Source organism: Muntiacus reevesi, chromosome 13, assembly GCF_963930625.1.
Source record: "Muntiacus reevesi chromosome 13, mMunRee1.1, whole genome shotgun sequence".
Taxonomy (NCBI): Eukaryota; Metazoa; Chordata; class Mammalia; order Artiodactyla; family Cervidae; genus Muntiacus; species Muntiacus reevesi.
Window position 1 is genome coordinate 4,458,965 of NC_089261.1, and position 24,143 is coordinate 4,483,107.

General features: G+C 55.3%; 1 protein-coding gene across 1 annotated transcript; it reads right to left on the reverse strand.

Annotated features, from left to right (window-relative positions):
• Positions 1–722: 722 nt before the first annotated feature.
• On the reverse strand, positions 723–22,760 carry SEC14L2 (SEC14 like lipid binding 2). Its single transcript, XM_065904036.1, has 12 exons — positions 22,623–22,760; positions 20,413–20,488; positions 15,413–15,456; positions 15,001–15,060; positions 14,275–14,463; positions 12,492–12,587; positions 12,294–12,354; positions 11,832–11,915; positions 8,199–8,305; positions 7,973–8,112; positions 7,658–7,827; positions 723–2,275 (listed from the first exon to the last, which is right to left on the reverse strand). Exons 1-12 carry the CDS (start codon positions 22,674–22,676, stop codon positions 2,145–2,147), a joined length of 1,212 nt encoding a protein of 403 aa, XP_065760108.1. The 5' UTR covers positions 22,677–22,760; the 3' UTR covers positions 723–2,144.
• Positions 22,761–24,143: the final 1,383 nt, after the last annotated feature.

Sequence of the window (24,143 nt, forward strand, 5' to 3'; positions counted from 1 at the left end):
ACTTGTATCAGGCTTTCTAAGCGTTCTGCATGTATTACTGTTTCCTTGAATCCTTGCAGTAACGCTAGAGGTAAGCACCGGGCTGTCGCCTGGTGCCCAGGAAATGCTCATTAAAGAATTAGCCTTATTATCATCAAATAAAGATCACAGCCTCCCATCGAGAGCCCTGTTAGGCTTTATCATTGTAGGATCGTGTTGGGCAGCCAGGTCAGCGGGATCTTGCAGGAAACTGGGTTCGGGACCCAAAGGCGATCCCCGACCCCGGAAACACTGGCAGTGCCTGCGCGGAATTAGGAGACGGTCCCTAATGCCACGTGATCGTCGCTTCTCCGCCACCCTCCCAAACCAGGCCCACCACAAGCTCTGCGCGCGCTCGCCGGACCCGCACTAGTTAGCTGCAGAAGCCGGGGCGGAGCGAGGCGGGGCCTCCGCCCTGACTGTGAAGGCAGTCAGGACCATTAGTGCCCTTAGCAAAGATGGCGGAAGACAGCCCACCGGCCGGGCCAATCTGGGGACGAGCTGGCCGTGAGGGGCGCTCACACGAGGTTAGCGGGTAGCTCCTGCGCATGCGCCCCGCTTATTGGCAGGTAGACGCTGGGTGCTGAGGCGGAAGTTGGCCTGAGTGAGGAAGTGTGAGGAGCGAGACAGAGGGCACAGAGTTCCACGCTCTGCGCGCTGAACGGTCTTTATTCATTGGTTACTTTTCCTAACAGAGCGTTGTAAACAAAGGTCACGATGTCCTCCGGAGGGGTCTGGCTGGAGCCTGTGCGGCCTCGGGGCCTCCTGTCAGCGCCAGCCTCCCCCCTGCTCCAGCTCCTTCAGCTTGGCCAGACCACCCCCCAGGCTGGGCCAGGGCCTGGGTTTCCGAGGGGAAGGAGTGCCCCAGGCAGTGAGGGCCGGGGCAGGGCGCCTTCCCCAGCTCTGTGCAGGGCCTGGTGTTCGTTTGGAAGACTTGGGGCTGGGTTAAGGGTCGTGAATGCCCGCGGGGTCTGTGACCGGCGGCCCGGGGTCGCCGACCCGCCACTCCTAACCGCCCCCCACCCCCCACCGTGGCCATCCCTGCTTGTCACCGCAGACGGAGCGGGTGGGGGCCTGCGAGGCTATCTCTGGCTGCCCTGAGCCCCTGCCGTGGAAGCCTCCCCAACAGGCACCAGGAACCCGCAGCACCCACCATGTGCCCCCCAGAAACGGGACTGCTAAGGCCTCGCTCAGGTCAGTCAGGAAGTGGGCTGTCGGGCACCCTGGGAGATCCAGCGCCCTCACTGCCTTGATCCCATCTGTCACTTTGGGGTGGGGTGCTCAAATGGAGAGTTACTTAATGAAAGGCTGGCAGCACTAAAAATAGGGGTGGAAGCCCCAGAACTCGCACCCACCAGCCTCTCTGGCCCTTCCCAGAGCTGGGATCTCGGGAGGTACCGTCCCTGTGCTCTGTTTGCATCGGAGGACGATGGCTGGGTACCAAAGCTCACTGTCCCAGGAAGCTCTGAGTCATTGACAATCATCAGTAATTAAAGAGGCAGCCAGCGGACCCAGGGGTCACTGAATTCCTCGAGGTGAGGGAGAGGCCTGCCTCTCACCCTTAAAGGGGAAGATCTGTGCTGATTCACGCCACTTTCCAAGACCTGGGAAAAGCCAAAAGATCCCAGCCTTGGAGACAAAGGGCAGAAGAGCCTCTGAACCCCCACCATAACTCTAGGAACTGGCTACCTTACTATTCCTCATTATGATCTAGATTTACATGTTCATTTGGAAGCAAGTTCCCACCCCCAGCAGCTGGCTTCCCTGAAGTGTTAGGTCTCAATCTCTCCCCTTTTTCCAAATTTCTTCCCTTCCACCCCATGGTACCTGCCTTCCTGTCTCAGCCGACACTGGACAGGTGAAGTTGGCACAGTTTACAAGGCAGATACTATCTCAGTGCCCAACCCCCGGGACTCCTTAGTAATGTGAGAGGCAAGGAGACCCACTCCAGCCACCCTCCCAGTCTTTCTTATTCTCAAATGAAGGCTCCCCAGATCCAGCCCCAAGGTCCTTCTCCTAGCCCAGTTTTTCTGGGTGTCTGAGTGCTGGGGAAATGACCATTATTACAAGGGGCAGAAACTGATGGGGAGACACTGAGGGAGCCAGGCCTGCTGTGGGGGGAGGCATTACTTTGGGGTGACTGCCCCCAACTGTTTCATCTTCTCTTCTGAGGCTTTGTCTGGAAGCAGGACCTCCACGGTGAAACTGACCTTCTTTGCATGAATGAAACTGTAGGTGTTGTCAAACCGCAGGACATCTGAGGGGAGGCAAAGAGACAGACATTCAGGCGGTCCCCACAGAGCTTAGAGACAGCGAGTTCTGTTGACTAAGCAAGTCAGTGTGGTAGGTAATGAGGATGAAGGTGGCATAAGCAATGGTCCTTCACCTTCTGAAACCCAGTCTAGGTGGGTTACAAGATATTCATGAAGAGGGAAAAAAAAAAGAACATGCCAAGTGCCAAATAAGCGGCAGAGACAAGTCACATCTGTTAACAGCTTGGAAGGAGGGAGCCCTATAGACTGAAATCATGAGCAAGGCTTTTTAAAGGAGTTAGACCTTGAACTGGGTCTTGAAAGGGGGAAACGGAGTTAGCAGCAGCAGTACTTGTTAAAATAACAATAGTAATGGTAACAACGGCTATTCCTGCAACTCAGGAGAGGGTTGGCAATCTATATTATTCATGATAACTCTTGAGTTCAACATTAGTCTTGTTTTATAGAAAAAGGAAGTCACTGTGTCACACAGTGAAAAAGGGATGGAGCTGGAATTTCCCTCTGGTCTGCACTGCTGCCTGACTTGGGCCCTGGAAAGCCCAATCCTGTTCAGTTTCTGAAAAAAGTAAAACAGGCAACCTTTTTTTTAGGCAAACTTTTTGAACCAGAAGTTTATCCCACAGAAAGATAAATGGACAAAGATGCTCAATGCACCCCTATTTGTAACCATAAAAGATGAGGAAAACTAAAATGTTCAAAAGAGAACTACTTTAAAAGTTTTTATTGAAATATACTATACTGGATAAAAAGGAGGTGGTGAGCTTCATGAGAATTAACCAGGGAAACTGTTGACAATATATCCTTAGGCCAAAAAAGCAAACTGCAGAACAGTCTGTAGACTGTTTACAACATTTCTGTTAATATCAGTGAGTGCTTAGCCGCTTAGACATATCCAACTCTGCGACCCTATGAACTGTAGCCCACCAGGTTCCTCAGTCCATGGGATTCTCCAGGCAGGATTACTGGAGTGGATTCCCATGCCCTCCTCCTGGGGATCTTCCCGACCCAGGGATTGAACCCACGTCTCCTGCATTGCAGGTGGATTTGTTACTGCTGAGCCACTGGGGAAGTCCCTTTTGTTAATATATATTTTTTTAAAAAAATTCTTTTTGGCTTTGTTACTTGGCCCACCTACACTGACAAGTTTTAGAGTGTCAAAATTCCTTCAAATATACACTGAATGACAGATGCTAATTCCTATGAATGTGTATGTGTGGGTGGGCACATGTCCTGTATATTGTGAAGACATGTAATGCTCCTAAAGGGCTGGAAAATATTTAGGATAATTCACAAGACCTGTTAGTGATTTCCTAGGGAGAGAAAATGGGCATGCAGTTGGCAGAGAAGGCTTCCAAGCCTTGGCCAATGAACAGACTGCTTTTAATCTAACCCTTCTTTTTTTGAGTTGTTCCATTGCAGTCAAACACCCCTTCCAAAGAACAGGGTGGGAAAACAAAAACACTAGCTCTGCTCTTTCTGCATCCTTGTCTTCTAACTTTTCCCAGCCGAAAAATACCCTGTGTATTTAATCCTGAGATGTGATCTTCCATTTTTCTGCCCCTGGATAAAATGCATAGTTTAGAGCAAGGGTAGACATACCACCCACCCTTTTCTTCATGGTATGGAGTGAGTAATAATAGCCATCAATTTTCTCTCTGTGCCAGAGTTCTTCAGGACCAATGGTGCCTCTGGAAAGAAGGAAACTTCCTCTCTGCCCTGGATGACAGAGCCTTAGCAACCAGAGTCAGTCATGCTAGAGGAGAAGTCTTTGAGCTCCTTGGACCAAGCACCAGGGCTGAGATGACTCTGCCTAGCATGACATTCTGTCCTCAGAAACAAGGAAGGCGCTGTTCTTAGGCCCAGGCCTGAGGGAAGCGGAGGTCATGAATTGGAGTGGTTCATTTTGACACTAATCATGTACTCACGACTCATAGAGGCCCCAGAGATTCTCCGGGCTAGGGCTTCTTCACTTTTGTAGGGGAACTGATCTCCTTGAGACTCTGACAGCATACAATTTCAGATCCCACAGAGCCCATCATGGACCCTCTGGGGCACTGGTTCCCAGTAGGAAAGTTACCATTCTGAAGAGAGGTGCTGGAGGTAACTGTGCCCTCTCATTCGTGAAAGATTCTCAATTAGTGTCCTTCAATTTCTCTTTTATATTCCAGATTAAAGTGAAAGTGTTAGTTGCTCAGTCATGTCCAATTCTATGCAACCCCATAGACTGTAGCCCACTAGGCTCCTCTGCCCATAGAATTATCCAGGCAAGAATACTGGAGTGGGTATCCATTCCCTTCTCCAGGGGATCTTTGCAACCCAGGGATTGAACCCAGGTCTACTGCATTGCAGACCGTCTCTTTTTAACATCTGGGCCACTAGGGAAGCCCTATATTCCTAATAGGGTGTATTAAATTTTTAGTTATATATGTAGGTGGGTTATAGTATGTATGAATTTCATTTCAGGATAGTAGAGAGGACATTAGACACTATTATAAAAGGGAGATGGTTGGTCTTTAAGATTTAAAAGCACTGCTCTGAGGAGCCACAGACCCCAGATTACGATCTCCCGCTCTAGCCTACTCCCCTCATTTTAAGGAAAAAAAGAGCAAAATCTAATTACTTAGAGGCAGTTGCTCAAAACACTTGGAGGGTTACTTGCAAACCTGGACTCAGAAACCAGGTCTCCTGGTGCCCGGCTGGGCTGTTTAACCTCCCTACATGTTTCAGCTCTCTGACCACACCACACACTCCCAGCAAACGGAGTTCAGATCTTTTTTTTCCTGAATCTTTTTCTTTCCTAGACAAGTACTCTACACTCAGGGCCTGAGGATATATTAGTTGGGAGAAAAACAAAGTGGAATTAGTTCAGATTTTGAGTATGCTTGGGAAATGACCGGCACAGCCCAGGGAGGGTTCGTGGGCTCCTACCATTGGACTCAGAGCTGTAATTTTTCCACTGGGTGGTTACGCTCTACTTTTCAGAGTGTTGCCTGGTTCCCCCAAGGCATCAGCTCCCACAGGTGAGCTTGTAACCTAACACCGGCTTCTCACAGGCTCAGCTGTAACCTCGGCCATGACCCAGGCAACAGCCGACCCCACCTCGCTGTCTTTAAACCTGGGCCGGGGGCGTGGATGCTGGGGCTCTGTGCCTCCCCAGAACGGACAATAAAAAGCTCCCAGTCAAGGCCCCCGCAGGCAGGTAAACACTTCCTAGTATCCACGAGTAACTAAAATCTGGGATTTGCAAACCTAAGCCTGATTATGTTAAAGAGTTCATGGTCCTACGTGGTACTACAGAGAAGCAGTGGGCAGTGATGGAAAACGGGCTGGGCTCTGCTCCTGGGCTCGGGCTAATTACTTCCCGGGTCTGGGACCCCGCTCTCTCCTCTGTCACATGACCATCTCTAGGGTAGTCTGTGGTCACGAGATCCTGCCTCACTTCTTGCCTATATCTGTCTCTTGGTGTCTATGCACGCTACACTGCGGGAGAGTATACCTCTCTATACCTCAGCTTCCCTGTTGTTTAAAATAAAGAAACTCAGGCTTGCCTGGACGAAGTGCTTTATGCTCTGAGGATGACAGTGTCTGGGCTGGCGCTACACCTGATGCCTGATGCAGCACAAGGCATACCGCCTTCTCCCTGAGGACCCAGCAGCTTGCTAACAAGCATAGCTCTCCTCCCCAGGGAGCCAGACCACAGAGCATCTGTGAGGAGGGGGCGGCAGAGGCTGAGGTTGCCTGAGCTGCGGGGGAGGACACAGGATCTGAGGTTTGGGGCGGTGGTGTGGACAAGTACAGAGACAGACATCTGTGGGACTAGCTCAGAACTGGTGGTGCTGCCATGGAAACGGTGCAGGGCTTCTCCCCTCTCCGGCACTATCTCCTCCGGGTCTCGCCCTAATAAATAATAATGGTGGCCACGGTGTGCTGAGTGCTGTAGGGCAGGCGCGATGCTAAGTGCTGCACAGACCTGATCACATTTCATTATCAGGTGTCCCCATGAGGTACAGAACTTCATCCCCACTGTCGCAATCAGGGGACTGAAGCTCCGGGAGGCCAAGTCACTGGCCTACGGACCAGTCTGTGGTCAAGTCTATCACAGCTTGATGACAAAGCCCTTACTGTTACTGATGTTCCATGCCTGGCCCCTCGGCTCAGACAGAGAGGAAACTGGAGATTTGAGGGGCATTTTCTGTGTGTGTATGTGTGATTTTTCTGCCTAGAAATATAGTACGTGTTCTTTGTAACATAAACTGTATTTGCAGAACCAGTATAGAAAAAACAGAAGCCCTCTGTAAGCTTCCTTAAGTTCCCAGAGATAACCACCACGAGCGTTAGTATAGAATTCCCAGAATCCTTTTGACTTCTTTTTTAGTCAAAGTGAGGATATACCATATATGGTATATCTCATGCCTTATTTTTTTTTAACATGTTAAGAGTCTGCCTGCAATGCAGGAGACCTGGGTTCGATCCCGAGGTCGGGAAGATCCCCTGGAGAAGGAAATGGCAACCCACTCTTGCCTGGAAAATCCCATGGACAGAGAAGCCTGGTGGGCTACAGGCTCCCATGGGGTCGCAAAGAGTCGGACACGACTGAGCAACTTCACTTTCAGTTTCAGATATCTTATATGTCACTTTATTCTCTTTAATGTGATGTTGTATTCTACTGTATAGACAGACCATAATTTATTTAATAAAGCCATTTAACTTATTGTCAGTTTCCCAAACTTCTAAGAACATCTGTGCACTTATATCTTTGTGTCCTTGTATAAATATCTCTGTAGGATAAATTTTCAGATGTAGAATTGCTGAGTCAAAGGGAATTTGATCGATATTGGAAAGCTAAGTGAGGTTAAGCACCTTTTCCAATGCCTATTTGCCATTTTTATTCCTCTTGAGTAAACTTCCTGTTCATGCTCTGTGGTCACTTTTTGATCAAGCTGGAGATGAGTGAAGCTCAGCAGAGTCAAAGCTGGGTTCTGCTCACCCTGTGATCCCTGCACCTGCCCAAGCTGTTCTGCCTCTCTCTAATGTCTGGGGAAGGGGCATCCCCCGGAAACGTCTGATAGCGGCAGTCACAGCCCCAGGGAAACCCGGAACCAGAACGCAGGCGTTCTGAACTCTTGGGAGTCACCTAGCACTGTGACTGTCCTTTACCTGGGAGCATCAGGTCAGAGTCCTACCCCGCTGTTAACCAGCTGGGTCCCCTTGAGCCTGCCCTCTCACCCCTCCATCCTAGGCTTCCTCACCTATGCAAGACAGGGTGGAACTGATGGAGTTCTGTTTCTAGTGCTAGCCGTCTGGGAGCTTAAACCCAGGGAGAAAGAGGGCGCTCACAGGCAGAGCGGGGGCTTTCAGAGACTTACAGATGCCAGGGTCGCTGCAGGTGAGGGTCCCGTCCTCGGGCACCAGGTGAGCGTTGTACCTCTGGCTGGCCAGCACCTCCCTCATCTCCCCGGCCCGCTGCCGCTCCCCCATCTTGGTCTTCAGGAAAATCCCAAAACCGATGTCCGAGCCATCCGACATGAACTGCCACCTGCAGGGGACAGCCACCCACTCAGACGTGACTGTCTGCACGTGCCCTCTCTAGGGTCCTGTCGCCAAGGCTTCTCCCGCCTCAGCCCGCCGGCCGGCACCAGGGGCGGCAGGCCCCGGGCTCCTGGGAGGGCCCGGGACCCTACCTGAGGACGCAGCCGGGGAAGAGGATCTCATACTCCACTTGGTGGGAGGAGCCCCGGGAAATCTGCACGCTGTGTTCGTACTGCTGCTTCACCTGGTCCCGCACGTAGTACTTCTTGGGGATGTCACCCCCGTAGTTGATCTAGAAGCAGGGCACGGGGTGAGCTGGAACAAGCGCCGGGGCCAGGCGTTCCCCAGTCACCTTCAGCCCCCTGGGGACGCCCGTACCTTGGATTTACATTTGGGGTTCCCATCAGGGTCAGTCATGGTGCCCCCGTACTCCTCAGGCAACTGGTCGGGGCTGATATATTTCAGCAAAACCTCCTTCCAGTTTGCTGGCAGGAGAGGGAAGGAAGGAGAAAAAAAGAAAAAAAAAAGGATCGGCACTAGGCAGGATTTCATCACAGCCCTGGCAGTCTACACACAAGAAGGCAGAACAAAACCCGTCCGCCCCCGCATACCAAACACGGGCCTTGGGAGCACAGGACGTGCACACAGCTCTGCAGGGGGCGTCGAGAGGGGCTGTCACCCAGGGGACTGCCCTACGCTGTACCAGGAAACAAGAGCAGAGTCATGGCCCCATGGCCTCTGGCCAGCTGGTCAACCTGAGGCAAGCCACTCCGCTCTGAGCCTAGGTTCTCCTGCTGCCTTGCAAGATCATGGTGGGAGGGAAGTGAACTAAGCACTCGAGGAGGTGTTTGTCCTAAACTGTAAACTGCCCTATCCTTAGGAGAGTGTATTATCACTCCCAGGAAAGGGATACAGATGTCTGAAGTGCAAGCAGGAAGGAACAGAGGGCACAGCATCTGCGTCAGGCAGGCGGGCCCGAGTCAACATGATCCGCCCTGGTTAGACCGACGTGAGGGCCCGACCGGGGGTCTCGGCGCCCATCGCCCTCTGCTCAATCATGACTGAATGAATGCATCACTGTAGACTAACCTCTTAAGAGAGCTCCCTTGGCTTTACCCCTGGCACACTTTCACTCCTGCTCTTGTTTAGGCTGTCTGGCAACCGGTGATTTGGTTTTTCTTTTTTTTGGCTTATTTTAGTAATCATACCGTTTCCTGGCTAGGAGAGTTGGCCTCAGGTGCAACCAAGGCTGAGATCCACTCCTCTGCCATTTCAGACTCCTAACCGAGTGTCAGCCGAAGGACAATACTGTGACCCTGGGAACCTCTCCGTGCTGACTGCAGACACGACAGAGGCAGCAGCCCCGAGTCACAGGGAGCTGGCTGCACCCTGTGAGGCCGGTGCTGCCTGGAAACCCACGAGCACGCTCTGGGGCTCCCAGCCCACAGGCGTCTAGAGACCTGCGACCAGGCAGCCACAGGGACATGTGCCCGGTCTCGGGCTGCTTCCATCCGTGCTGAGCTGCAGCCCAGGGTGCATTTCTGCCCCCTCTCTGTTGAAGATCTGTGCCTCCCCAGCCCAAGGTGGATTCGGTTGAAAGGGTTTCAGGTGTGGGTGGGAAACATACTGAACCTCCTCCGCGGCCCCGCTGCCAGGAAACCAAACTGGGCTCACGCGCGTGGTGGGCGGCAGCCACAGAAAAGCCAAAACTCATCAAGAGCCTTTCGCTCAGACTTTTTCTTCCCCCAGCTCAGCTGGAGGGTTGGAATCCGGCCAGGACGATGCTTCCCATCTTACAGACAGGAGCTGAGGCGACAAGGACAGAACTCATTGCGCCAGAGCCAGGACCGATAGCCAGGGGTCCTGCGCCCTCCAGACCGCTTCTCGCCACACCCAGCCTCAGCACTCTTCTGCAAAACCTCCGCATTGAACGCGGCGCCTGAAGGCGAACATTCAGAAGCCTTCAGAACTCCCTGTTCCCCAAGTTCAGCACCGCAGGTGGCCTCAAGCCATCCATGAAGCCGATCCACTAGTCTAGGCTTTCCTCCCACCACTCCACGTCACACTCCAGCCAGACTCGCCCCCTGCCTGTCCCTGGCTGCCTTGATTCCCGAGCATCTTCCCTCTTGGCTCCTGACGTCCACCTGCTTCCCCGCCAACCACTTCTCCGCCTCCCTGGCGGGCTCCTCTTTCTCTGCCTGCCCTCGAGCCTGGATATCCCCCAAGCTTCAGCCTCTGCTCTGTGGGCAGTCTCATTTCCTTCTCAAGGTCTTAGCTTAGCCACTGCCTGTTGTTGTTCCGTCGCTAAGTCGTGTCCGACTCTTTGCGACCCCATGGACTGCCACACACCCAGCTTCCCTGTCCTCCACCATCTCCCAGAGTTTGTTCAGATTCATGTCCATTGAGTCGGTGATGCTATTTAACCATCTCATCATCTGTCACCACCCCACCCCCCTCTCCTTTTGACTTCAATCCTTCCCAGCATCAGGGTCTTTTCCAATGAGTCAGCTCTTTGGATCAGATGGCCAGAGTACTGGAGCTTCAGCACCAGTCCTTCCAGTGAATATTCTGGGTTGATTTCCTTCAGGGTTGACCCTCTTTCTGAAAAGTCCCAGAACTCCGGACCAGAGTCTGCCGCTAAGATTCAGGCCCAGGCCTCCCCAACTTCTGTACATCTCACAGTCTCCTCGAATTCAACTTGGAGCTTTTCCTTCCGGTCGTATTACTCCCCAGTGGAAGTGACTGCAATGCTCAGTCACTTGTGCCAGACCCCAGGGAGTCATTCTAGATTTAAGTTCCTCCCTTCCTACTTCCAGGCAATTGAGTTCCACCTCCTACAGAAGTCTGAGATCCACCCTCTCCTCTCCGTCCCTACCGCCCCCGCCCCCACTCAGCCTTTCAGCTCCAGGCATGTGGACTGTGGCCACGGTGTGCAAAAATGGTATCTCGTCCCTCACGACCCACAGAGAATCAGATCTCGGCACCCACTCTGCCACCCAATCGGAGCTCCTCTCCAGTGCCCAGGAGCCTGCAGAGTCACACCCAGCTTCCCAGCACAGGCCCTGGGCTCTCTGCCACCCGGCTCCCTCCTCATGTCATCTCTCGCCACACCCTGCGGTGCACGCTACAGCCACACTGTGCAAAGTCTTCGCTAAGTGCCCTTCTCGCTGCCCAACGGCTTGCTGCCTCGCTCCATTCAGCCGCCCGACTCACTCCACAGCTCGCAGCCGAGGGAGGCGCCGCCCCCTACCCAGGCTGGGTGGGCTAAGCGCCCCACTCAGTGTTCCTATGGACGCCTCCCTTTTACATGTAACATCGCACACCGCTGCGGTTTTACCCCGGTGGCTCGGTGGTAAAGAATCCACCTGCCAACACAGGAGACGTGGGTTAGATCCCTGGGTCGGGAAGATCCCCTGGTCCAGGAAGTGGCAACCCACTCCAGTGTTCTTGCCTGGAGAATCCCACGGACAGAGGAGCCTGGTGGGCTGTGGTCACGGGGTCTCAGAGTCGGACGCGACTGAGCACACATGCACGCTCACGCCGATACACCTGTTGGTGTCTCCCTTTCCGAGAGGCCACCAGCTCTTTAAGGGACTCTGTCCTCCCTCTGTGGCCTTGACACCTACCTAGTCCAGGGCCGGGCACACAGCAGGTGCCCGTTCAACGAGGCCAGCTGTGCTCCTGTGACCCCCCTGCTCGGCCGCGTCCAGGGCCTCTTCTAGCTTGTGTCCCAGCTTTCTCTTCAAGGGCCCTCTCCTGTTTCATTGCAAGCTCACCGAGAATGAGGGCTGGCATCTCATTCACCTTTGATTTTCCCCAGTGTTACAGGAAGAGTTCTCATGAAATCAGAGAGGAAGAAGCCCCTTGCCGGGGCCCAGCCTGCTCCCGGGGTCCCGCTGCGCCCCAACCAGAAGAGGGAGCCTTGGCCCTGGGCTCGGGCCTTCCCTGTGACGCCATCCCCGGAGGGGCTGCCGCCACGCAGCCCTGGTTCAGAGAGTCTAGGCTACTCACCTCCCAGAACCTGGATCTTCTTACGAGTGTCCTCGCTCAGGAACGGTTTGACGAGATTATAGGCCACAGGGAACAGCTTGGGGGCTGCAACAGACCGGGCCACGTGAGCCCCGGAGCAGAACCCCCTGTGTCCCTAAGCACGTCTATCACGGCCGCCGGCGTCGGGCCAGACGCTCCCGGGGCCGTGGAACCCACGTAGGCAGCCTGTGTGAGGTTCGGCTGTCCCATCTGTACAGAGGGGGATGCTCCAACTTCCTTACCAGGCTCGAAGGAGGTACATACTAAAAGCCATGCGAATTATGACGCCGTCTGCGTAGCCACAGGTCAGTCTTCAGAATGTGTCCTAAGACCGCCACCCCAACCTTTGGCTCATTCTAATTTTATTCTCCCCCGAATCTGTTCCAGAAACATTTCCGGCCCCTCCTTCCCATTTGGCTTCATCACAGGTAGTTCTCAACTTACCTTTAACAATAAAAAGACGCTTCAGCGTTTCGGGGTAATTTTCCTCAAACATGCAAAGAAACTGTGAAAAGAATTCAGCGGGCTCGGAACTCTGTGCCAAGAAGAGAGGCTCTGCTTCCTCCAGCCTCCCCCACCCCACAGGGCCTCCGAGCACCCCCATCTCTCACCCTCCCACCCCACCCCAGCCCTGGCCCTCACCTCTCCATAGGCCTCCACGGCTGGCTTCCAGAGATGCTTGAGACCCAGGCCCTCGCAGTCATAGATCAGGGTGGTGGTCTCTATCTTCTTCCCCATCTGCAGGGGCACAAGAGCAGAAAGTCACATCATGCGGCTCCACCCCCATAAACACACACCAAAGGCCACCCCGGTTCAGGGGAAACACTGATTGTACTTTGTACCCATACTGCAACCAGATCCGGGCAGGGCCAGACCTAAGGTTTTCCAAATCAAGATAATTACCCCCAGGCCGGAACTGTGGCCTAGACAAGTCCCCCTTCCCGTCTAGATCGCCCTCTTCTCGTTCAGTAAACAACTGGGTAGGCCGAGATGACATCTGAGGCCCCTTCTGTTCTGCAGTTTGACCTGGTGTCCGTCCCCTTTCCTCTGCGCTCCATGTGGCCACGTATCTCGCAGGCACGCATGCTCTCGGGCCAATGGGAGCCCTAAAGGGGCATCCCCATCTAACACTTCTCTCCACGCGCAGCCCTGCAGGGCCTCGGCACACGCTAGGTGCTCAGCGACTGTGGGTGACGCTGTTAAAATGTCCCCAAACCTATCACATTGTTTCACTGCATGTTTACGACGGCTGAGGAGGAGGGAAGGAGAGGGGACTGTGGCGGCTCCAGCTTGCTCTTCAGTCTTTCTCCTGTAAGAGAGTCAGCTGTCCTTCTCTCTGTCTGAATTGAGTTAGACAAGCACGGAACCTGAGCTGACACCAGCGGCACCCAAATAACCGTCCAGGGATAGGGTGGGCCTGACAAAGCCTCCACTGGTGCCCAGGCAACAGGAGAAAAGGAACGATAACATAGTATGTTTTTACGAAGCCGAACTTGACTCAATCTAAAGGACTGCCTCTTCTTTCAATGGCTGAGTCAAAGATCTCTCGTGATGAAAGTCACACTGCACTTGAGAATATGTGGGTTATTTTGAAATCTCTTGATATTGATTTCTAACATGATTCCAGTGTTAAGAGAACAGACTCCGTACGATTTCAATACCTTGAGACCATGAACTATTTGCACCTTGTTTTATGTCCCTTTATATCTTCCAGTGTCTCCTGGTTTATAATCTACGGGAACTTGAACAGAATCCGTATCCTGCTGTTGTGTGAAAGCTGTATAAATCTTAACTATGTTGAATTGGTTCACAGTGCTTTTTAGGTCTACTATATCCTTCTACTTTTCTGTTCATTCTATTAATTTTTGAAGAGTCTGTTACTGAAATTCCAACTAAAAATCTCAATTTATCTACTTAAAACAATAATTGTAATATATAGTGAAACTGTATGTAACCTTGTTTCGTACTCTCCAAGTCTCCTGTAAATGTATCATCATACTCTCATAATTTAAAAAATAAGAAAGAAAAAAAAATAAATAAAAGGACTGTCTTTATTTTTTTTCTGACTGCACCATGTTGAACTTTCCTGACCAAGGACCAAACCCCCACCCCCCTGAAGTGGAAGCAAGGAGTCTTAACCACTGGACTGCCAGGCAAATCCTGAAGTTCTACCCTTTGTTCTGAGACGACACTCTCCCTATAGTTTGGGGGTTAATTATGGCAATAATAGCTGGTAAGTGTTTTCTCAGTCCTTACTTAGGAAAAAAATGAAATCTGGCAACACAGGTCAGCCCCTAAAACTCTGTAATCTCACTGGCAATGAAATCCACGCATCAGGGCCTGAGCCCTGAGGCTGCGCTTCAAGCCACGTGTGACATCCACGCGCCGGCGCGGCCGACTCCACCAGCCGTGCGGGCCTCCTCACCTTTTCGCTCTGGCGGACACATTCCTGCAGCAGCAGCTCGCAGTCCCGCATCTTGGTCTTGAGCAAGTCCTGCTTGCTGGCCGAGAGGAGCAGACCCTTGGCGTCCAGGGGACCAATGATGTCGTACCAGATGGGGGAGCCTTCCAAGTCGTAGCCGCACATGCCCCCTGACAGGTACTGCTGGACCACCTGGGCCAAGACAGAGGGGGGCGCCTGGTCAGCAGGCCCGGGGCAGCCACCCCTTTCCCCGTGTCCAGGGCCCTCCTCTGGGTGGATCCTCCCCCGGGTGCCAATGGATACTCATTCAGTGACTCGGCATCGTCAGACCTTGCCCCTGAAGGCCCAGGCCCAGAGTCCCAGGACGGTGGCCCTAACAGACCTCACATGGGGTACTGTACTGCACTACGCAGTCCCTCGGGCATGTCTGACTCTGCGACCCCATGGACTGTAGCCCACCAGGGTCCTCCGTCCATGGCATTCTCCAGGCAAGAGTACTGGAGTGGGTGGCCATTTCCTCCTCCAGGGCATCTTCCCCACTCAGGGACAGAACCCGAGTCTCCTCTGTCGCCTGCACTGCAGGCAGATTCTTTACACGCTGAGCCATCGGTCAACTTTCGGCCTTGTCAGACCTTTCGTCTGAGGGTCCCAGTCCCGTGGACGCAGGATACAGGCTGTGGCTGTAACAGACCTCCTCACGTGGGATGGGGCGGGATAATCTGTCCTCACCTCTGGAGGCTGCCAGCTCGTGATGTTGTCAATGTCCTTTTGCTTCCGGAACTCCACATGCTGCAAACACATAATCGGGACTTTAAAAGAGCAGGGCAGGGGAGGGGGCCGCCCTTAACAGGCATCTAGCAACGGGTGACAGCAGGAATGGACCACTGACCACAGGTAAGTCACGAGAAAGCCACTGGCAGGAAGAGAAGAGAAGGCAGTGCCTGTTTCCAAGGTCTCAGCAGCACAGATTATAATTCTTGGTTGGCCCAGAACTGTGAAAGCTCTGTTTCCCGGGAAGGGAATGCACTCTGTTGCCCAGGATAAGGCAGTACAGGCTGTGATCAGGGTGGGAGGACTGGGCAGAAGTCCGGGCACGGTGCGATTCCCGTGGGCAGGAATGGAAGCAACCAATGGGTCTCACCTTCCGGAGCATGGCCTCGGATTTCTGCAGGTCGAAGTTTCTTGCTGTAACAGGGAAACACGGACAACAGTTAGGCCAGTAGCCTGGGCACTGAGGACTGAGAGCCTGTCCTGCTCCTGCGCTGGGGCCCTAGGGACTCTCAGATCACCCCGCATGCGGAGGTGGGGTGAGGACATTCACTGACGGTTTGGGGAGCACCTCGACCCCCAAGGCTCAGGGCAGGTGGGAGCAGCCCTGCAAGTTCAGGGTCAAAAGAGTTCTCTCCTAGTAGATGCAATCAAGTCAAGGATCTTATCTCCTCTCAGGAAAAGCAAACCCTGGACTCCCTTATCATTTAGCCTTCTCCTTCCACAGAGCTAATCTCCTGCAGGGTCTAACACCCAGTGCTGACAACTTGACCTTGGGTTCAAAGATGAACACAGCTGCCCCGTAATCTGGGGCAGGACTGGCAGTACATGCCAGTAGGATGGGGGTGGCGGTGATGAGCCTCCAGTCATCAAAGGACCCACGCATACCCCAGGGGGACAGAGGGCCCTTCTCCTCCCAGGATTCCCAGGAAGTTTCAGAATCAGAGTTCCCCTGGTCAACAGTTCAGCGCCGAAGAACTGATGCTTTTGAACTGTGGTGTTGGAGAAGACTCTTGAGAGTCCCTTGGACTGCAAGGAGATCCAACCAGTCCATCCTAGAGGCAATCAGTCCTGAATATTCATTAGAAGGACTGCTGCTGAAGCTGAAGCTCCAATACTTTGGCCACCTGATGAGAAGAACTGACTCATTAGAAAAGACCCTGATGCTGGGAAAGATTGAGGGCAGGAGGAGAAGGGGATGACAGAGGATGAGATGGTTGGATGGCATCACTGACTCAATGGACATGAGCTTGAGCAAGCTCGGGGAGTTGGTGATGGACAGGGAAGCCTGATGTGCTGCAGACCATGGATTGCAAAGAGTTGGACACGACTGAGCGACTTAGCAGCAGCAGCAGAGCGACTGAACTGAACTGAACTGAAATGGGTCAACTGAATCTCAAGCACAAACCTCGACACACTGTCCTGCTCAAAGTTCAAAAGAAAGACCTCTCTGCCCGCCAAGGCCACCTGCTCCCAGACAATCCAGGCGGCCATATGCACTTGGCCCTCACTGTTCTGAGCAGAGACCCTTCTGCAGAGACCCTCAGAGAGGAAGGGGTGCTTCCTCAGCCACGTGACAACCCCTCCAAGCAAACTCTGTGCTGCCACCCTGAGTTCCCGCCTGCCAACATGCTGCCCATCCGTCGATCCTTTAACCATCCTGCACAGCCTGGTGTCAAGTCCATCCACTTTCCTTTGGAGGTTTTCCAGTTTCCCAGCGCCCCTCCTGAAGTGTGTGGGCCAGAGCACAGGTGTTATCTACCCTTCTCCAATTAAACCTAAGAACTTTCTCGGCCAGAGGCCAGGTCCTTAACTTGAGCAAAGCTTCCCAAACACTGAAACCCCCAAATCCTTTTCACCTGGGCTACTGAGAAGCCTCTATCCCATAGGCTGAGAGGCGGTTTTCTGGATCTCTCCCTATCAGATTTCATCTTGTTATAGTCAGCCACATTGCATTTCTTAAAGAGCTTCTGAGATCCACATTCTGAGCAATTTTGCCATGCAGCCTATGAACTGCCCCTCCCAGCCCGATGTCCCCTGTGGGTCACATCGACACTCAGATCTGCTGACAGCCCCGGGACCTGGGCCAGACAGGCTGCCCTCTGGACCGCCACCGGCCCCTTAATCGCGGCTCTCCGGGAGCGGCTGGGCACATTCCCTGACTCTGCTGCCCTGAAACGCAGTCCACTCTCCTGCACCCAAAGGATGCAACAAGAGATATGCCCTGCCCTGAAACGCAGTTCACTCTCCTGCACCCAAAGGATGCAACAAGAGATATGCCCAAAGCCACGCTCGTCACTCAGGCCAGACACACGCCTGCAGAAATGAGCAGCCTTGGCTCTGGGGAAGCCCCCTCTCGTGGTCCCCCTCCACGTGCCGTCATGGCAGTGGGGGGTGGGCAGCTATCAGAGGAATATAATCTGGGTTTGCATCTCAGCCGTTCCGCCTTCTTCCTGTTTGACCTTGGACAAGATATTGCAGCATCTCTGGCCAAATCGCCCATTGAGCTAAAAAACACTTGGAAGGCACAAGGCACCATGCTGTCATGCCGGGGGAGCCCAGCCGGACCTGAAACTGGGAGTCCTCCAGGCAAGGGAGGGAACCCCCAACTGTGACGTCATCCTCCCGGGGAACAGGAGTGGTGGTGAATCGTGAGCCCCTTATCTCAGTGAAGCTCTCCAGTGAACCCTTAGCGGCTCAGGCCCAATATTCAGGGTCTTCGTGGGCCCTCCCCAAGCTGCCACTGCCCCTGGCAGTACAGGCCTGAGGCCTCCCCGGGCCTGTTCGTTCAGGCCTCTCCAGGGCTTCTGCATCCTGGTCAGGGGGCAGCTCGGGGCATGGCTTAGGGCACTGCCAGAGAGATGGGCCTGGGAGCCGGAGTCCTGGGTTCTTATTTCATCCCTTCCTAGTCCTGGGAAACGACGAGGCTAAGCGCTGCCCTGCCAGGCTCACAGATTTCCTCCATTTCCTGGTTTTATCTTGCCATCTGACCCTCCTCCTCACTAGCATGCCCAGAACTGGGGAGGGGAGAGGGGGGTGGTCGGGGGAAAGTGATGTGTGAGGGCCTGAGGGCCAGCGGAAAGCTGAGCCCATGTCGGGGAAAAGAGAACAGAGGAACCCAGAGCTCACTCACACCTAGGCTAGAGAAAGACATCTGGCTGGCAGGTGCCTTGCAAATGTTTTCTTTAGAATGAAAAGGAGAAAGAAAAAAAGGTTTCTTTTAAAAAGGTGGGTGGGAGGGGGGCAGAATTCCCTGGCAGTCCAGTGATTAGGACTCTGAGCTTTCACTGCCGAGGGCTCGGGTTTGATTCCCGGTCAGGGAACTAAGATCCTTGCATGCTACACAGCACAGCCAAAAAGGAAAAGAAAAGCAAGGGGACAAAAAACCCTAATTGAAATTCACAGTACAGTCTAACCAGGCCTGAGCTCCTGCCCAGGAAAATGTGGGGCACAAATAAAGTGCAGAGGAGATATGTCCTCAGTTTGAAGAGGCAGAGCCTGCCTTGGCAGAGAGGGGACTGGACAGCTGTGGCTGACTCGAGAGGATGCTGGCTTGGGAACCAGGGGCCCGAGGTTTCTGCCCTGATTCCGTTTCGCATTTGCTGTGTGCCCTCAGGTAAGCGCCCTCCCCTTTCTGAGCCTCCATTTTCTCATCTGGCAAATGAGGATGACTGCACTCCTCTATTCCTGCAAAGAGAAGAACAGGAGCTGTCCTAGGACTGGGGGGTTGGGGTGCCTGGGAAACCAGCTGCCGGCTTCTCTTAGGTAAAAGACAGCTGCAACGCTGTTCACCCCAACAGCGCTCTGAAACCACAATCCCCCCACCTCAAGGGAGCTGGGAGGTGTGTCTGATCCTCCGGCAGCTGGCCCTTCAGTAAAGGCTGTCGGCTCACTCTCCCCACCCGCCCCCTGCTAGCTGCAGCCCTTCAGTAAAGGCTGAGCCAGAATATCCTCCCACTCTGCACTGACTCCACCGCCGTCCCTCCTCGCTGCCCCCCACCCTTTCTGAGTGGGTGGAGGTAGGGGGCAGTTCACAGCTTTTTTTTGGGGGGGTAGAGCAAGTGGCACTTTCTGAGGCACGTAGAGCCCCAGGGGGCTCTCCTGACGGCACGTGTCCTGGGGTGGGGGGAGGCCTGCTAGCAGCCTCTCCAGAGTGCCCCAGCTCTTCAGTCCCTGGGCTGAAACAGAAAAACGTGTCTCTCTGCCTATCCCAAGACTCGGAGGGGACGTATGTGTGTGTCTGTATCTATGAACAACTAATCGGCTGGGACTTAACTTTAATACTGGGGGCTACGACTCTGTATTTCCACTCCAGTATTCTTGCCTGGAGAATCCCATGGACAGAGGAGCCTGGCGGGCTGCAGTCCGTGGGGGTCACAAGAGTCGGACATGACTTAGTGACTAAACCACCACGATTCTGGGTCCCGATTTAATCTCTGCTAAAATAACACAGAGAAATGTTCTCGATTATTTCTATGTCTGGCGGTAAAGTTTCTACAATGGAAGAAAAAGAAAACTATGTCACAAGAATTGAGAAAGAGGGTGGCACCTGACTTGAATCACAGAAGAAGAGAAGAAAGAAAAAAGATTCCAGGAGTTGCAGCGTGGGGTTGAGTTGGACCCCGATGCTGGCAGAAACGTGTACATTTCACCACCACGGGCGCAGCACCGCTATGTCCACCCTGCAGCAGGCAGGACACCCTATCTCGTCCTGCTCTCCCACACAGGGGCCGAGGACAGAGGTTCACCCCTGGCCCAGGTACAGGCCAGGCAGAGCTGGAAGAGATCTCAGGGCTCTGGAGCCAGACGGTGGCTTGAGGGGAGTTGTTGAAACCTAGACTGGGCTGAATCCCACCCACGGTATTCCCCTACGCACTCTGCCCCTCCCTGACGACACATGAACCTCTGGCAGCAGGCACCCTGCTGTTCCCACAGAAGGGGCCAGCCTCTCCCAGGGCCAAGACTCTGGTTCTGAACTTGGCTCTGCCTCCAACTTCCCACCAGCGTGGGGCCTTTCCCGGCGTTTCCTCAACCTGCTTCCGCACATCCATCAGCAGAGTGTGTTCACCCAGTGGACGGCCAGGGCACGGGGCTGGGAGCCAGCCCACCTGGGCTCCGGTCCTCCCCTGCAGCGCAACGCTGTGCGCCTCGGGGCAAGTGACCTCACCTCTCTGAGCCTCAGCGTCACTGTCTACCCAACACGATCCAACAGGAGGGCTGAAATTATCTAAGAGCCAAGAACCCTTTTGGTTCTAGAGGTTGACTCCTCCAGATTCTGAGCGCGCCAGGGGCAGGGTTCCCAGAGGTTGCCATTTCTGTGACCCAGAGCAAGCCTCTGGCCCAGCCTCCCTCCTGCAGCCCCTCTCCCCTCACCTCGGAGCCAGCGCAGGAGAAAATAGTCGTCTGGATTCGGCAGGGCGGGCAGCACATCCTGGACATTCTCCCGAAACTGCGGTGAGAGGCAGCTGGGTGAGCGGCAGGTCCCACCCTGGCCGCCCTCCGCCCGGGGCTCTCCGCAGAGGCTTTCGCTGGACCCCTGCTCAGTAGGGGGAACTCTGCAGACACAGGCTGAGCACCTGGGCGGCACGGGGCCCTGTGTGGGTCGTGCTGGTGGGAGCTGGGCAGCGGGAGGAGGTGGGCAGGAAGTACAACACCGCCCCGGCCTGGCTGCGGGCCCTTACACACTCTTCCGTGGCCGACGGGCAGACATGTCCCAGGATAACTGTCACAGGAGACCACCTGGGGCGTGCCACTGGAAGGGCATCTGTTTACCAAGCATTTCTGGTGCGCCCAGCACTGAACTTGGCACTGATTCACTCTTCACTCAGAGTCCCTAGAGGTATGACTGCTCCCACTTTACAGATGAAGGAATCAGAGCTCAGAGAAGTGAAGTCACAGCCCCAAGGTCAACAATTAGTAATCAGCAGAGCTGGTAAGCAAACCTCGTTCTGTCCCAGGCCAGAGCAGGCACGCTTTCCACCACGGTCTCCCCCTTTAGTGATGGAATGCTGAGCAACGCGCTGGGGGGCAGAGGGAAGAGTTAGATTCTAACTGGGGCCAGGAAGAGGCGGGATCTTACGTGACTTCATATAATAATGGCATTTGAGCTTGAAGGACTCCAAAGGCAGCAATCCGGGTGGAGGGAACAGTTCCAGGAGGAAGCCACAGAGGGGGAAAGGGCGGCGAGTGCCAAACAAGAGCTGGACGGTGACCCCAAGGATGGCCACGCCCACATCCCACCGCTCTCGACCCTGGTCCTGAGCACGCCCCCACGTGCTGTGCTGTCCCCAAGCCTCCTGCCCCCAGTCACTGACCTGCGGGGCAACCACAGAGGAACCAATGAGGACCCACCACCTCTGCCCTTGCTGGGGTCAGCCAGGGACTGAAACCATCCCAGCCCCCAGAGAGCTCCCGGAACCCCAGGGACTCTGGCGTGCCGCCACCCCTTACCAAGGACCCTCCCCAGCCCCCGATTCCTAGTTTAATCACCACCTAATCCCTTCTCTGCCTGGTGTCCCCTGCAGGTCAGCAGTAATATCTGAAACCTCCCTACCCCCCAGCCTCCTGGGATGGGGAGGCCCGGCCTGGGGCAACAATTTCATGGGGCTGGTGCCTCGGCCCCACTATTCCTGGCAGGAGGCACCTGCCAACCCTCCTCCCCGTTTCTCAGCAGTGGGAAACTGCCCGGTTGTGGAGCCTCCAGACCTTAAGGCTGGACCCAGTCGGTTCCAAGAAGGGTCACTCTCTCCTCTCCCCAAGGGCAGGTGGTGGGAGAGGGTGGGGCTCGGAAACTGCTGTCCCCTTCCTCTGCCCAGGCACCAAGGCAAAGCCAGGCTTCCCTCCTTGCCTCCTGAAAAGCATCAGCCCGAGTCCCCAGCCAGGGAAGTTGGGGCGGGGGCGGCGGCTGGGTGGCAGGACAGGGGAGTTAGGGTGGAGGGTGAGGAGCTGGTGTCAGCTCAAACTAACCCCAAGTCAGCCTGGCCCCGGTAGGATCCCAGGCTTTGCACCAGCAGGTGCTCCCCCTCCACCACCTCGTCCAAACTCCTCAATTTCTTCCCTCAAGGAGCGAGCGGAGAAGGACCGCTTGTGCCCAAGGCCGCAGACAGACTCGGGGCCAGAGCAGAAGCCATCCAAGGCTCCCAAGGAGCCCTCGGGAGGAGGCCCCTTCCATATGCCACTCGCTGCCCCTCGGCCAGAGGAAAACCTCCCGGAAATGGGAGGGAACCTGGGGCCCTGCCCCTGCCCCGGGGCCCGGCTGCCAGTGCCCGGGAACCAACGCTGCCTCGGAGCCCCCGCAGCCGGCTCCGTGGGCTCCCAAGCAGCCACTTCTTTCCCAGGTGGCAGCGCCAAGGACTCGCCCGAGGATGGGGCCGGGGCGGCCAAACTTCCCCGGGGTCCCCTCTGCCGGCGGAGGAAGCCAGGGCGTGTGGGGTCGGCGGCCGCGGGCAGCTCGGAGCGGCGGCTGCCGCTCCCTCTCGGCAGCCCGCGGACCCGCGCTCGCCCCCCGCCCAGCCCCTTCCCCGGCCCCCGCCGCCGCCGGAGGAGGAGCCGGCCACCGTCGCCGGGGCCGGGGCGAGGCTCACCTTGCCCAGCGCCTCCTTCTGCTTGGGGCTCAGGTCGCCGACCCTGCCGCTCATCGTGGCTCAGGCTCGGGGCGCGGCGGTTGCCGCAGCAGATGGAGCGCCGACGCGTTCTCCGCCGCCGCCGGAGTCGAGTCCCAGCCTTTTGCCCGGGCCGCGGGTGGCGGCCAAGCCCCGCCTCTTAAAGAATCCCAAGGGGCGGAGTAGGGAGCGATGCGCCGGGCGCGGGAGCATCCGAGGCGGGTCCCCTCCGCCCTCCTGAAGCGGAGACCTGGGCGGGAGGGGCGCGCGCGAGTGCACACCCGGGCCGAGGCCGGTGGACCGCAGTGGGGCAGGAAGTCTGGGTTGCAGTCCTAAATTTACCTTTAGCTCACGGTGTGACCTTGGAGGAGACACCTGAGCTCTCTGGCCATGTGACCCCATCTGAGTACTACCTAATGATTTCTTGTAAGATCAGGTCCCCAGGATGCCAGACTTCTCCCTCCAACCCGGGAGGGAGCTTGCCTGATGCCCCTGTAGCGGGGGGCCAGGTCCCCTAAAACTAGCCATCGCTTCCAGGACAGTGTCTTTTTCTCTCTGGGGTCCCTGCTTTCCTCCTGTCCTGGCATGGATTTGGGCCTCTGCTGCCAACCCAACTGGGGGCCTTGCAGGGGTTAACAGCCTTTCCCCTTGCTGCTGTGGGGTAGGCAGTCTGAGGGGTAGGGAAGCCCAGACCTAATCTCCCCACCCAGGGCCCTGTCCTCTGCTCCTGACCTTCTCAGCTCTCCAAGAGGCTCGCAAGGTGCTGGCACTCTCCGTTGACATGGAGGAGTGCTTCCTCTCTGGGAATTAGAAGATCTTGGGGTTGAATCCTAAATCTTCCCCTTCTTTATATGAGACTTTGGGGAGCAAGTTCACCTCTGAATCCAAGCCTCTTCATCCACTAAATGGGTTTGGATGATCTGGACCTCGGGTCAGCAGGAGAAGATAAAGCCAGCTAACGTACATAATGCCCTGGGCGCAGTGCTTGGCCCAGGCGTCCCCTTTGTGACCACTGCCTTCATCCTCTCTCTGCTCAGCCTGCCTTTGCAGCCTGCCTGGCCAGGCTTCGGCCTCGGGGTGGGGATACAGGGTGGACGCGGAGGAAGCCACAGTGAAAGTCGATGGCCAGTGAAAGCTTATCTGCTTCCCCTGCCCACACCCAGAGGCCGGAGCTGTGGGTTCCCCGGGTAGTTGCAAGCCTGACTTGTGGGACAGAGCCATCTGACCGTCCTGCCGTGTCCCCTCCCCATACACTGAAGCCATTTCCTACTTTCCACGCTCACCAGACTTCCCTCTCTGCCCGGGCTCCCCCTCCCCCACGCTAATCCTACCTCCAGCGTAGCAGCAGCGGTCACATGCCTTGGCCATTCTTTCCTCCTACTGCATGCCAGGCCCTGGGCGCTGTTCTGGGGATCCTGAAATGAGGAGGGTGCCATCCTGCACTCCCAAAAGAGACAGAGGCACCAAAGGCGGTAGTGGTAGAGAACCTGCCTGCCAATGCAG